General features: G+C 40.1%; 1 protein-coding gene across 3 annotated transcripts in view; it reads left to right on the forward strand.

Moving 5' to 3' along the window:
* The window catches only part of PHACTR3 (phosphatase and actin regulator 3), a 91,607-nt gene that overhangs the window by 54,645 nt on the left and 22,651 nt on the right, over window positions 1-14,311 (forward strand). For 2 of the 3 annotated variants that reach the window (XM_065754423.1, XM_065754425.1), the window contains exons 6-8: window positions 3,461-3,725; window positions 4,668-4,915; window positions 9,588-9,741. In XM_065754423.1, coding sequence (XP_065610495.1) covers window positions 3,461-3,725; window positions 4,668-4,915; window positions 9,588-9,741 — 667 coding nt within the window. The remainder of the gene's footprint in view (window positions 1-3,460; window positions 3,726-4,667; window positions 4,916-9,587; window positions 9,742-14,311) is intronic. The other variant, XM_065754424.1, reaches the window with a different exon arrangement.

A 14,311-nucleotide genomic window follows, 5' to 3' on the forward strand; every position in this document is an offset into this window, starting at 1 on the left:
GAGCAGAATGCTAACAGATTCCTTGAACTGAGTGATCTGGATGCCCTAAAAATGCACTGATCTTTGTATTTTACATATATATCTGGGATTACGTATTTGGAGTCTATCGCACTAAACACATGTGAAACAAATCAAACCAACCTCAAACATCTGCTGAATCAGATGCTCATACTGATATGACATAAAATATGAGGAACATTTTAATTATTTTTTAACCTACGATCCTCCTGGATAACAGAGAAACAGCCAAAAGAAAGTTCAAGTCAACAGGTTTTGTAGAGGTTTCTGTCTTAAGGTTTTCCTCTCTAGGGTAGTTCTAAACTAGAGCTATGAAATCTGGTCTAATTACACAGAATGCACATAAGTGATATACCTGGCTCCCGCAAAGCAATACTCCATGCCAGACTTCAGTGAATGTTTCAACAGCAGTTCCTCTGGGCCTGATTTTCTAATGTATTGCCAATGTTACTACGTTTTCCAACATTCTGGCACTACAGAAGGGGTGTTAAAGTGAATATGATTTTAGTTTCTTCCAATTTTAGGGCCCCTACATATGGTAAAGGCAGTTAAAAGGGCCTTACTGCAAATTAGAATCAAGTCTTGACATCTAAATGCCAGGCCTGTTGGGTATTTAGACTTTTAAATGACAGCCATTATCTCAGCCCGGATTTGCATCCCCTCCAGCACAAAGAACAGGGTTTTCAAAGTCACCAGGAAACAAAATGTCAGGGATACACTGATCAATCTACCAGCACTCACAGAAAACATGGTTTTTTTCTGTTTTTTTTTTTTTTTTTTTGAGGAAAATCAGAAGTATTTGTTTCCACTGAAAAATGTCTACATTTCATCCACACCTAATGGCCATAAGGGTTTAAGTGTGACCTAGATTCAAGGTGGTATTATGATGCTTCTTGGAGCAATTGTTCAGATCCTGTCACCATTCTCTGCACTGGGTCAGGTTCTAGTCTTCCACCTTGAAACAAACTAGCCAAACCAGGACTTCTGTTTGTCATTGCTCAACTGATGAGAGTCATGTTCTGTGTTGGATTTAGGCCACTTGGAAAACCTAACTTGTAGCGAGTATCAAGACTACAGATCCATTATACTCTTAACAGCATTTTGAGGTTAGATATTTTGCTGCTTAACCCAAGTATTTCCTCTAACATCCGGGAAACTCTGAGTTTTGGCATTTCATTTTCACCTAAATATTCCACAAAGAACAACTTTTAGTTTTCGCAATGACTGCAGTAACTGTAGACCTTCATTCAATGGTGACTGTACATTTGTTTATTTCTGTTTGGAAGTGGAGGCAGTGGTAAGTTAAAAATAAACAAATACTGTCAGTGAATGAAAGGGGATACAAATGTAGAGTGAGAAACAAAGAGCTATTAAAAAAGAAAAAAAACAAAGAGGGTGAAAAGCTCTTTTGTGTTTGTTTGGTTTTTTTCCCCCCATTTAACAATGCTAGAGATGCTGTTAGTAGAGGAGTGAGGAATAAGCCAAGCACCAATTAATCACAGAGAGAGGGGATACAGGGCAAGGTGCCAAGACATCACTTTGCAAGATTGTTCACTGAACAGTTGTTATTAGATTGAATAAGGTGTGATTTAAGGAAACACAATATTGGCCCAAGCTGCAGTGAGGACAAAATTGGCTGCTGGCCCATTTCAGGAACAAGCAAATATAAAGCAACATGTCCTCCCTTCCTGTTTTGGGGTTGAGTTGAACCAAGAGTTCTACCTATGAGAAAATGCAACAACTCTCTCCCATTGTGCAGAAGGGAAAAGTGAATTAAGAGGTGTTTTTCCATCTCCAGCTGATCATAAATTTCTCCTATGCATTTTTTCACAGGAGCACATATTCAAAATTGCTACTTGAACGCTGAGCAAACATCTTTGCTTAGCAGTGGTTGGCTTTCTCCTGGACACAGAACATCCTGATCAGCTTGAGTCTGGGAAGGTGCCTCATTGCCAAGGCAGTGCACACTGAACACCTATAGACATGTGGAGAAAGGTTCCTGTGCTTTCAGACATTTTCAGATTTTTAATAGTGTAACTTTTAGGCCAGCCTGCCCTCTGCCTCCTGGATGCATGAAGATACAGATTTAACAACTCAGAACTATGATTAGGGTTCTGGGTCAGACGGAGATAAATGTGCAAAAAATGCCTTCTGAAAAATAAAAAAAGAGTTAGACCTTTCTTAGAATGTGAGAGCAGATTGGCATCAATGGTATAATCTCCTTGCTGAGGATGCTCTCCTGCCTACCCTTTAAAATATGAAATAGAGACCAGGCTTAGTGTTACTACACTCTCGAAGTTGATGTTTGAATTTGGTTGTGGTTAGAGGAGCTCTCCTTCCCAGCAGTGGTTTTACTGTTGCCCTCATTAATTCTGCTCTCCAACCTCAAGATAAGTAAAAACAGTAAACATTTTCTGTGAAAACTGATATGTTCAATAGCCGTACAAGCTGCGTCAGTTTAAATTCCTGTTTACAACACTAGGTGGCAACAAGAGAAAAGCAGAATTCTTTTGCATGAAGATATCAGGATGCTTTTTTGCAACCACACTGAAGTGTTGCAATAAACACCACCATATGCCAGGAAGTTTGGGACTGAGATATGCAGAAAAAAGGGGAAAAGGAAAGAGAACTGCAAAACAGAAAAACCAATCAGCATCTTTTCAGCCCCAGTGTTCAAGCATCTTAAGAATGTAAAACTACCACATTTACAACTAGGGAAACATCTGCTGTGTTTTGGACTCGGGAGCTAGAGAACTTATACATCAAAATCTAGCTTCCAGTAAAATGCTTATACAGTATAAGAAAATCTGAATTGAGATGTAAAGCAAACAAACAAACAAACAAACAAACACGTTAGCTTGTCCTAGCCTTTTCTTTTCTTTTCTTTTTTTACTGCTCTTAGTGCTCAGTGCCACATCTTTCATTTGGATTCCATTTGGCAAGTTTTGTTATGTGAATGTTATATTACAAAAATTTTGGCATCTTCTCAATTGGCGTATGAAAGACAGAGGCCTGAGCAGTACAGCCATCACAGAAGAGCAGACAATAGACACTGGTACATTTTGTCCTGACTGACAACCACAGTGCATAAATTTTAATACAATCTGCCAGTGTCCAGCAGAGAAAGTGCTAGAAAGTCACCACAGTACAGGACATCAGTAGTTAGTAAGAACAGCACTGACCATCAGGATTGCACTGATGGGCTGGAAAAGGAGAATATGATTGTGTGGGAGAACAGGGATGTGGAGGAAGTATCTATTTTTCTACATCAAAGATGCAGACCTGTGTAGCATGAGCCTTTTGAGTACTACTTAACTTGACCAGTTGCCTCTTAGCAAGAGCCAAACATCACTATTTTCTTCTGTCAAATCAATTTCAGTGCAGGCTCTATGCACCAAAATTTAAGAAGAAAATTAATTCATACCCTCTTGTGTTTTGACAGCAGGAAGCGACACAGATGACCCAGCCATGAAATCTCCTCCTTCCACTATCATAAAGAATTACGTAGTTGTTGGCTCCTCCCAAATCTCAGGACAAGCTGCCCTCTTCCATTCCTCTGGCCAGAAAAGCTCCGAGTCCCACGTCAGAGGACAGGTAACAACGCCGACTGGCTCCCCTCACCTGGCTGCTGTCCACCTGCCTTTACCTCCCAGCAGAGTCATTGAAGAACTGCACAGGGCTCTGGCCACCAAACACCGTCAGGACAGGTACCTGCAGCCTCTTGGCTACATGGGTGCATGAGGAGTCATTCCACTAAATCATTTTTCTTGGAAAACGTCCTTATCATGGGTTTTTTTTAGTGTTTTATCTGCTTCTACAACGTGCCTTCATCTTGTTGAGGTCACTACTTTGAACATCTATCCATGGTTAGAAGTGCTTAAACAGCAGTCATTTCTAACTGTATTCTTCCTTTATAAAGAGGCTATTGTGACATAGAAGTAGATTTTCAAGCAGGTACAAACGTGTGATGATCTTTGGCCTGCTGCAAAAGAAACTCCTCCAAACATATCAAGTTAGATTAACTAAGGCAAATTGTCCTGTAAATATGAGTACATCTGAGAAATGCTACTATTTCAGTATCTGTCTCTTGGCTAATACATGGGCATATGCCATATACATTTTATAATACAAATGCTTGTGTGGGAGTACATTGGGTACTTATTCTGGTTTTCATTGTGAACCCTCCTCTGTATTAGAGAAAGACAGGACCTGTGAAGTTAGTAACATTTCTCAGTCCTGTAACTGCTACTGTTACGGAGAATCACACAATACTGTTTCCATGCTCTGTTAAACCTTTGTTGCATTCATAAAATATCAGAATGAGAATACTTCATGTCATGTGTGTTTTATGTTAGGAGTATGCACTGGCATATTTCTTTTAATCAGTACAGCACAGCACATGGTCATATAACAAGCAAATATATTACTCTCTACCCTTCTGTAGATTATTTTTGTGACAAAGCTAGATTTCTATGTTCATCATTTTCAGCACAGTCTTGAGGATGCTGTCCCCTTTTCTCTCATACTGAACTCTGTCCTGACTTTTATGAGCTACAGACCATTCTGGTCTTTTTCATATAGTGATAAGTTCCTATCGTAGCACTAAAACTGTGTTTTGTAGAAACTGAGCTGTGACCTTCTACCCACAGCTTCCATGGGAGAGAAAGCAAAGGCTCTCCAAAAAAAAGAGTGGATGTCCGTCCATCCAGAACGTCGAGCATTGAGCGCAACAAAGAAAAGGAGAATGCCCTGAGTTACAGCAGTGATTCAGAAAATAAGCGGAACTCGGTTAAAGAGTCGGATGAGAACAAAGAAAACATGATAATGAACTCAGAGCTTAAGGAAGACTCTGTTTTTTATCAGGATGAGGAAGTTTTGAATGACTCCATTATTTCCGGTAAGGAAAGTCACTTATTATATTATATACCACTGAAGCCTAACATAATGCTCTACAAACGGAGCAGAAAATACTGAGTAGCGTAAATTAGTCTGTGTGGTGGCACAACACAAATCCAAGGTTGTAACATAAATCCAAGCCATACAAAGTTTCAGCTGCAAAGTGTCTGAGGCAGCTGCCATGGGTGAATACTTGGCAAGCTAGGCAACACAATGACTTAAACTACAGAATTCATACTGTGGGATGGTTATGTGACCCAGAAGAAAGCAGCTTCGGAGATATGATGCTGACCTTTTGTATGGTGCAAGGAATGTAAGCAAGGCATTTCTGGTCTTGACCTTGAGTGGCACTGCTTCTGCCAGCATTCATTCAAATGCATCTATTTGCATTTTGGAGAGAATGGGAGATGCGGTAGTGGCAGGAATAATATCAGAATAATTTATTGAAAATCTCCAGGTTCTTACAAGTTTTAAAAATCTGGGTGGTTTGAAACTCGGGATACAAATTATCAATTAATCCAAAGTTAATTTATTATTACTGTACAGTGTTTTCACATCAACAGATCAATTATTATCACTTGCACGTAGCCTTGAACTGATAACTAGTGCAAGCAAGGTCTTTGCACTGCTGCAAAGTATTTGTATTTGCCTTTTTCTTGATAGAAAGAACAGTAAACACACAAGGAATTAAATGATTCAATTGAGTTAAAACAGAAACTTTTGTCAGGAACCTACAGACCAAGCATGAAGAAAGTGTGAATTCTCAAAGCATTTATTGTTGACATACCTGAGCTGCCATAAATTGTCAAAGAAGGCACAACCAAGATCTTGCCTGAGCTGCCTTGGTCATGGGACACACTGGCATTGAACACATCACACTGACAAGTTAAAAACAATACTTGGGAAGACAGTACTTAGATAAAGGTATTTGCATGTTCACTTTCCACTGAGAAAGTGATCAGGAAGGATTTTGTCTCTGGGTGTTAACAATGGATATGGGGAAAACTAGTCTAGGGCTTTGTTTCCTTTGTTCTCTCTTTTGTTTTTGTTTTCATTTTTTTTTCTTTTAGGTTTTTTTTTTTTTAATTACTATTTGTTTGTTCACTTTGGTTTATTTGTTTTAATCCTGAAGCATCAGAAATGGATTTCTGTAGGAGGTGAAATAACAGAACTGGCCACCAGTGGGCCAGTCAAGATGAGAACAGACCCTGCCAGCCTACCTGAAGGGGGTAACACCATCTCTCTCTTTTAATATTGTCTGGCAGGTATTATTTTTCAGGAATTAACCCAATTGGTCAGGCATGGGAAGCAGCTCTTTGGACTATCAGATCAGCTTAATCCAGCTCTCTTGCATTTTTATTTGGTAAAATACCCTAAAGATTAATGAGTGCATGGTGCATATGGACCATGGGAGTGGCTATAGCATAAGCCTTTTAGAAATCCTAACATCTGGATGATGCGAGCACAGCTTATCCTGTGTGGGTTGTATGCTCTCTACTCCTCTAATACAGCAGCGGGATTTGGGTTAAAGTTGAGATTTTTCAGTTATGATTTGTGTTTTTAATTTCACAAAGTAGTAGACTTTTGAAGTCTGCAGAAGAGTAGCCTGGGAGTAGTCAGAGCTCGGAAGAGCAGCTACATTTTACTCTGTCTCAGGCAAAATATTGCATTGTTCCATCTCACTTTGAAAACACAAGCTTCTACGGAATATATAGAGATAACTTAATTCAATGTCTTCACTTCAAAAACTGAATTCTAGCAAAAAGGTGCATGCAGTCTATGCACAACATAAGTTTCATCTGACTTTCAAAGGGATGAGGGCAGCAGAAAACAACCCTGACTTCATCTCAGCAAACAATCACTGTGATTCTAGCTCTAGTTCTCCCATAATCCAACGACGAGATATAGTATGGTGTGGCAGGTAGTCTTATCCTGTTGAGAGCAGGAATAGTTCTGCGTGCTCTTACCTCAGCTGTCACTGATAAACGGGAGAATAACTATATAGAGCACACCTACACAGTTAAAAATGAATAAATAAATAAAGGTAGAAAAATTAAAACGTGTAGTGTGCAAATGTTGAACTCCCTTGTTTCCTTCTAGGGAGTTCTGGACAGAGAAATTCACATGTGCTTCATAGTGTACATGTATCTTGCTTTCAGTGCACCCAAGATGCACTGAACTGCCTGTAAAACCACCACACAGTTGGCCAGCACATGGACAACATGCCTATCATGCTCAGGAGACATTGGGCTTTGTGTGCATGTCTCTCTGCAGGAATCTCCTGGCATGGCCATATTCCCCTTAGAGCCTGTTTAAAACTCACAGGTGAAAATGAGAGCGTGTTCAGGGATAACTGGGAGACTGTTCCTTCATGTGCTGCATGGGTTGAGTGCTGCAAACACCCATTTTTTACCCACTCTCAATAAGGTGAAGGCTTAAAAAAGCTTGACAGAGTCCCAAGCCTGTGGCTTAGTGATCCAAGTGCTTCTGATGGAGACATATTCATTTAGCAGAATGCTCTGTGTGCAACAGCCAAAAAATTTAACTTCTTTTACCCATCTGTTAAACACGTACCTAATTCTTCACAGAGAGCTTTATGGTTTAATTTAATTAATGTTTGCAACAGACTTTGAAAGCATTAAGAGGAAGGTGCTAAACAAGGTTACAGCTTTCAGATCCTCATCAGGGTTTCGAGCTCATTAATTTTAGGCCTCTGCGACTATGAAGAGACTTGCCCCTCTTACCCCGGGATTCCACACCTGCTCTATGCCCCAGTGTTCTCAAGATGCATGTGTGGATGTGCTATAGATTTTTCCCCCCTGCATGAAGAAATTCAAGATCAATAGTGATAATAATAATGTAGTCCCCCAGATCTTGAGCAAATAAACTGCCAATATTTTAAAATGAGAATCTATTTAGGATTTAGTATCTTGCCAACCTCCAGAGCATCCTTTTTAAAGGAGACTTTAATGCTATCTCAAATGCCAAATAAAAATACCAATTAAATGTCATTTTCTTTCAAAGTGAGATGACCTTTCTTAGAAAAGGTGAAGCTTTTTTTTTTTTTTTTTTTTTTTTTTTTTAAGGGCCACAAAACACAACCACTGTTAATGTAAAGAGGAACCAGACCAAAAACGTGCTACTGCACACCGTGCTCCCAAGGTCAGGCAGATGCAAGGTTTAACTCTGACAATATCCATCTGACTGGTGCTACTCTGCATCAGAATTTTTAGACTGCTGAAGTCCTGGACTGGACAGTAGAAAGGCCAGGACAGCACAGCAGAGGTGAACAGGACTCTGGTGTAGATTTACTTAGTACAGTACATCTGCAATTAATTACTGGAAGACTGCAGTCCTTCCAGGGTGACTCAGCAGCTCACTGATAAGAGCACATCCCTCTTTCCCCCAGCACACCATAAGCAATCCACCCCTCAGCAGATAGAGACTTCACCTCAGGCTTTTAATCTGCATTTGGGAATGAAGTCTGATTTCTTTGTAAGCAGTTAAAGTTTACAGTCATTTTGTGGTGCACCTTTCCAAACACACAGCAAAATGGTTCTATAAGCTCTGTAGTCCAATTTTCATTTGCTCAGCCTGCTTAAGCCTGAAGACCTACTGCAAGAGATATGGAGACACCAAAGCTCAGACAATTCCCTCCAGTGAAAGAATGTTTCATAAGACACCAGCAGGGCAGCATCAAGGACCCAACATTCTGCTCATCAAGAGCAGTGCGTGTCCTCCTTGAAGAGCATTTCTGTAATGGCAATATTTTAGATCATGGTTGTTTTTTCTTCTTTTTTTCAAATAGAAAACATGTGTGGGTACATTTTACAGTAAGCAGAACAGGTCATGCAATCACAATAAATATCTATGCTCTGTGTTGCCCAGTTGCCCAAGTAAGTTGCCAACATTCAGAAAAATGCCATAAAATATTATTTTCTTTCATCCTCGGGAATATTTTCCCTTGCTCTCTTCAGAAGAAAAAGCCTGAATTGAAGAGTATAGTCCTGATTTGTAATTCTCTTATAATACACTGCCACCTTGGACAGGATGCAGATACATGCAATGTTTTACATTCGATGCTATACGCAGCGTCTACTCACAGTTTTGATTTTCTATGTCTGAAAAGAAGAATGACATTGAAAAACAATAATTATATGTAAAATAAAAATACAGTTATGAACTCCAGCTATCTCAGTTAGCATTGCCTATTGCTGTTTACACCTGGTCACCCAGAGGGGAAGATGCACATATTCTGGCCACCTGTCACTGAGCCATCCCATCTTTCTGCAAAGGAACCACTAAATGATTCAGGAAACAGGGACTGCTCTCAGTTAAAGGGATGCTCAGAACTCTGAGACAAGATGCACAGCCTTTGATTTCTAAACTAGAGATGTGAGTCATACCTCAGCTGCAAATAATTTTCTCCTGAGAGCACTGCCTGCTTATAAAGGACAATAAAGACAACAGAGGACTATAGCCCTTCTACATTTACAGTTTTGTGCCTGAGCTCTGATTATAAGCACAACTGTATCACTGCTCATGTTAGTGTGCTCACTGCACACTAACATACAAGTCGCCATCTCTCTATATAGTTTGCCACTCTTCACATGTTCATTTTTCATCTTCAGGAACTGTCTTTCTAATGTCTTTCTTTACAATCCATATCCCAGGTACTTTGCCAAGAAAATGTAAGAAAGAGCTGCTGGCAGTAAAACTACGAAACAGACCAAGCAAGCAGGAGCTGGAAGACAGGAATATTTTCCCAAGGAGGACTGATGAGGAAAGACAGGAAATTCGGCAGCAAATTGAAATGAAGCTCTCAAAGTAAGTGTATCTGAGAATGGGGGGAATCTCCCTTTTCAATGTGATGTCTTAGTACTGTCAGATGAGAAATTGTCACACACCTCTGAGCTCGTTTCCAGCAGTGAATAACACAAAACCTAACAGATCACATTTTCACCCATCAGTCAGTCACAAGAAAAAATCTTTTCTGCACCTTTACTCAGGATTCCCTTTCTTTCAGTGGAAAACAAGACATGAGTAAATGGAGGTTGTGAAGCGCCAAATCTCCCTGCAGTTCCACAGAGGTGATTAAGATTTTGAGGTCCTTCAAGAAGGCTAACGTTTAACATAAAAATAGTAATAAAATGATGTATTGATCTGACTTTGCCTTGCCAGCTCAAGCTGAATTTAAGGCGATTGATACAGCTGCATACTCAAAAAAGGGAAAGCTGCTGTGTACAGTGATGGCTGTGTTTCTGTTCTAAGGAAGGAGCAGCTTCAGCAGCATTGCCCACACGTTTGTGCAAGTCCTGCTGTGGGGATGGCAGGAATGGTCTGGTTTTGATCAGTAACCAGGGCAACAGTGTAGAGCTGGGTGAGAAATAGCATTACTATGGCACATAGCCTAAAGCAAAGATTGAAGGTAACTATGGGACTGCATCATTTGTTTTTGTGTGGGTGTGGTTGTTTTGTCTTTTTGTTTTTTGTTTTCCCCTAAAAGCCACATTTGGGTATATGAAAGCATGAATTTTTTAGATGAGACAAAGTGGATTGCTAAATGATGTGTGTTGTGCCTACCCACACTGGGACAGCAAGCGCTGCTCACCGCCAAAATGCTTGGAATTAAATTGAGAAACATGAACAGAAGTTCATTTTCTAGGCTTATTAAATATTAAATATCTCAAGCCTTTCCTGAAAGAAACATTTACTGATATTTAGGCTAGCTCATTCATGTGTATGCATTTGATTAAACTTTACCTCAGGGGACAGTGAATGAGAGACGCATATGGATCAAAGCACAAGTCCTAACAGACCACAGCTTTTGGGAGGAAACATCACTGCCACCACCACACTTGCTAAGAAATTAGCTGCTGAATGAACATAGATGAGATTTAGGGTAAACTTCCCGATGCTCTTGCAGAGTTGGAAATGCAGCAGTCACCTTCTTCCAAACTCATAGGAACTGCTGTTTATTCTTTGTTTCATGGCAGCACTTTACATCCAAAGGAGAATAGTGCAGTGCAAGTGACTGTGGAAGACAGCAAATGACAGCTCCTGTCACAAAAAATATGTACATCCTATGCAAGCAGAAAATACCACATTACAACGTACATTAAATCCTAAGAGATACAGCCAGAGTAAGACATAGATGTGCCACATTAATAACCATCATTTTAGGAGAGAAAGTAGACCTTGTATATTCAGTTCAGGGAAATATTTCAAGGTGCACTTTGATACTGTTAATTCCAGTATTTTGGGCAGTCAACTGATTAAGAATATCTTCATAGGTCAGGTGCCTATTTTTGTGGCTCTAAAATGCACCAAAAATAGGTTTCCATCACACTACATCCTTAAAAACAAGCTAAACCACCACACTCTTCAGAGGGAGAAGACTGTCTCATCAGCAGCCCACCTCATTTTGCTGAAATGCCTGGAAGGTCACCTCTCTCTTCAACACTGCCTGACTTCTGATGTGAAAGGTCTAACAGAATTGCAGCTTGAGGTGGCATAACTACAGGTTTTACCTTTTTCATTTCATTTGTCATTTTACCTGCTTAATAATGAGCCTGAAGGATTATTTTAAAGGGGTCATAACTCAAGTCAACTATCAGTACAAGGACTTAAAAAGAAAACTGCTCTTCTGGCGAAGAAAAGGGCTGGTCATCAGTAGAAGCTAGGAAATGTACTCTGTAGATAAAGGCAGTAAAGATAGTCTCCATATTGTCTCTTACGATCTCACGGAGCAATCTGTGGTGCAGGCTATTAGTCTCAACGGTTATGTCTAGAGGATGGCTAAAAGCCAGCTTTGTTCCAAGTGCTGGAAGACAGACTTTCATTTAACTGCTTCCTCCTGGAACGTGGCAGGTTCAGCGCATCTTGGGAAACAGACGGTGCAGAGATTGCTGGAATAGCCAGGAATGGCAAAACAGATTGGAAGCAATCTCCCACACAACTTCCAGCACATATGTGCACTGGCAGAGCTCAGCTCAGCTCTTAACTCATCCACCAGAATGGAATGTGACCATGCAAACGAGCTCAGGTGACGGATGCATGAAATAAATATTTACACGTATTAAAAAATAAAATCACAAACCTAAAAGTCAAAGGCAGAAGAGTCAAAGCCCCAGATTTATCTCTCTGGAGTTTCTGAGTAGTTCTCACGCCCTACAACCCAGACCACCACAGAGACCTCACTCAAAGCACAACCTGACAGTAGCGTGGAAATGTAACCACACAGGGAAGAAGAATGAGAATCTTGGATGAGATTTTGAGGTCTCACATTCATTCCTATGATGGTACTTGTGCAACTTAATCTCTCTGTAGGTGTGACAACTTGGAAGTTTACAGCATTCTGCTAAGTGCTCAAGTACAAGGTACTGTCAGGCAATTGGGATCCAGCAGACATGTACGCTTTCTGTATGATTTTGCCATTTCCTTTGCAGATTAGAGCACATTACTTCTGTACTGGTAACACTTTGATAATTACAATGGGACTTGCCTGCTCAGATATGAATCTACATACACCGTCAGGCTATAGACCTGTCCTGCTCAAGAGAATAATGAACAAGCAAATTACAGTTATTCAATTGCTGTCTGCATTGGAATAGCAAGTAAACAGGAAGTTGTTTTCAGGATCACTATTTTACAGCACATTTGTGGGGATTTGAAAGTCTACAGCTGTCTAGAAAATTGCTTGTTTCACAGCTAATACAACCTAGCTCTACAGTCTAGAAAGAAAGCTGTGCTGATGTATATATAATGTACAAAAATGTATCAAATAATGGAGTCTAAGTAACTTAAAAAACAGGGGGACGGAAGAACAACACTTTATCAAAACCACTGTATTTTTTCTTAATGGTTCTAGTTGAAATGCATTTTAAGAGTAGTTGTGAATCTGGCAAGAAAGCCAACTCTGTGCTGTCACTCTCATGAGCATTTATGCAACCAAAACAAACACTTATTTTTCTTCAGTTTCCTATTTGTTTCCTCTCAACAAAGAACACAAACGTTCTGTTACATCTTAGGGGCCAGATTCTAGCTTTACAGTGGTGCAAATCAACTTACTTCAGACTTAAAATTGACTGACAGCAGTCTGAGTACAGAAACAAGGATGTTTTTTTAATGTGCATTGATGCATTTGAAAAGTGTATTTCCCATCTTCTGTGCTTCCAAGCCAAATTACCACTTGTTGCCGTGGAAACATAGGCATCTCCCTCTTCCTTCATCCAAACCGGTAGTATTCCATCTTCCCCATATTTTCCTTTCCAGTCATGTTTTCTGTTATTAATTCATGCATCCCCTGTGCCCCTGGCCATGGTATGTGCTTGCAATATTCTACCGTGCATTAGACAACAGAGATTTTGGTACTCCAGGCTCCCAACAGCTCTCATTTTCAATTCTTATGGGTTCAGAGCACACATAATAAGCTGTCCGTGGAATTCAATGAATTGAGAGCTCTTTTTGTCAAGAGGCAGAGAAGACATCTGCAAGTACGATTATTTGCAATAACTGCTTTCTGTCTTACAGACCCACTTTGTTCTAGAAGGGGTTTCAGCTGGAACCTGGAGGAGTAAAATTCTTGCTCATATGAAAAGTGATGTAGGAAAGGGTTGTTTAATTAAATTCGATATCTGACTGCTTGGAAAGTTGATGTTTGAACTGCCTGGGTGGCTGGTACTTCTCAGGCATGCTTCGTATAACCACAGTTAAAGACACTCCATTATTACTTAATGTTTCTATGAAAACATGAATTCCCGGAAAAGATTATACTTGTAATTTTCACTTCATGTTCTGTTTCACCTCCTTGGATATTTGCATAAGTAGACACGAAGCATTAAGCAGCACTTACAAGATTATGGAGATGGGAATTCATATGCAGAAGTGTAGGAATAAAAGGAGTCACACAGGGAGAAAGACAACTTTGTGAACCTAAAACTGATCTTAACCATACTGAAAATCGTGGCCTGGGGAAGCAGATCATGCTGGGGCAAGGTTTCTTGTCAATGTAAATTGACAAAGGAGGTATCTTTATTCAGATTCACCACGTCTGGGTGTCTGTAGTTCTAGTGCTGCCCTGAGGTTCTTATAAAAGGTATTTGCAAGTTAACTTCCCAGGAAGTGCAGAGGTAGCAAAATGCAGACCCATATTAGGCTGCTTTGTAGCTCAGCCTCACGTAACAGAGCGTGAAGTTCACAGTGCTGCTGAAGAAAGAACAGCAAGCAAACAGCACTTCAGATTTACAGCCTAAAAGCATAAAGTGTGACGGTACAACACAGAGCAGTCATAAAGGAAAATTTTACCTATTGTGTCCTGTTTCCTAAGAATGGCACATCCAGCACTGTTTCCTCATGGGAATGGCTCAGGGCATCTCTGCTGAATGGAAAAGCATCC

Source organism: Cyrtonyx montezumae, unplaced genomic scaffold (assembly GCF_038088225.1).
Source record: "Cyrtonyx montezumae isolate F1298 unplaced genomic scaffold, pur_monq_1.0 scaffold_9, whole genome shotgun sequence".
NCBI lineage: Eukaryota > Metazoa > Chordata > Aves > Galliformes > Odontophoridae > Cyrtonyx > Cyrtonyx montezumae.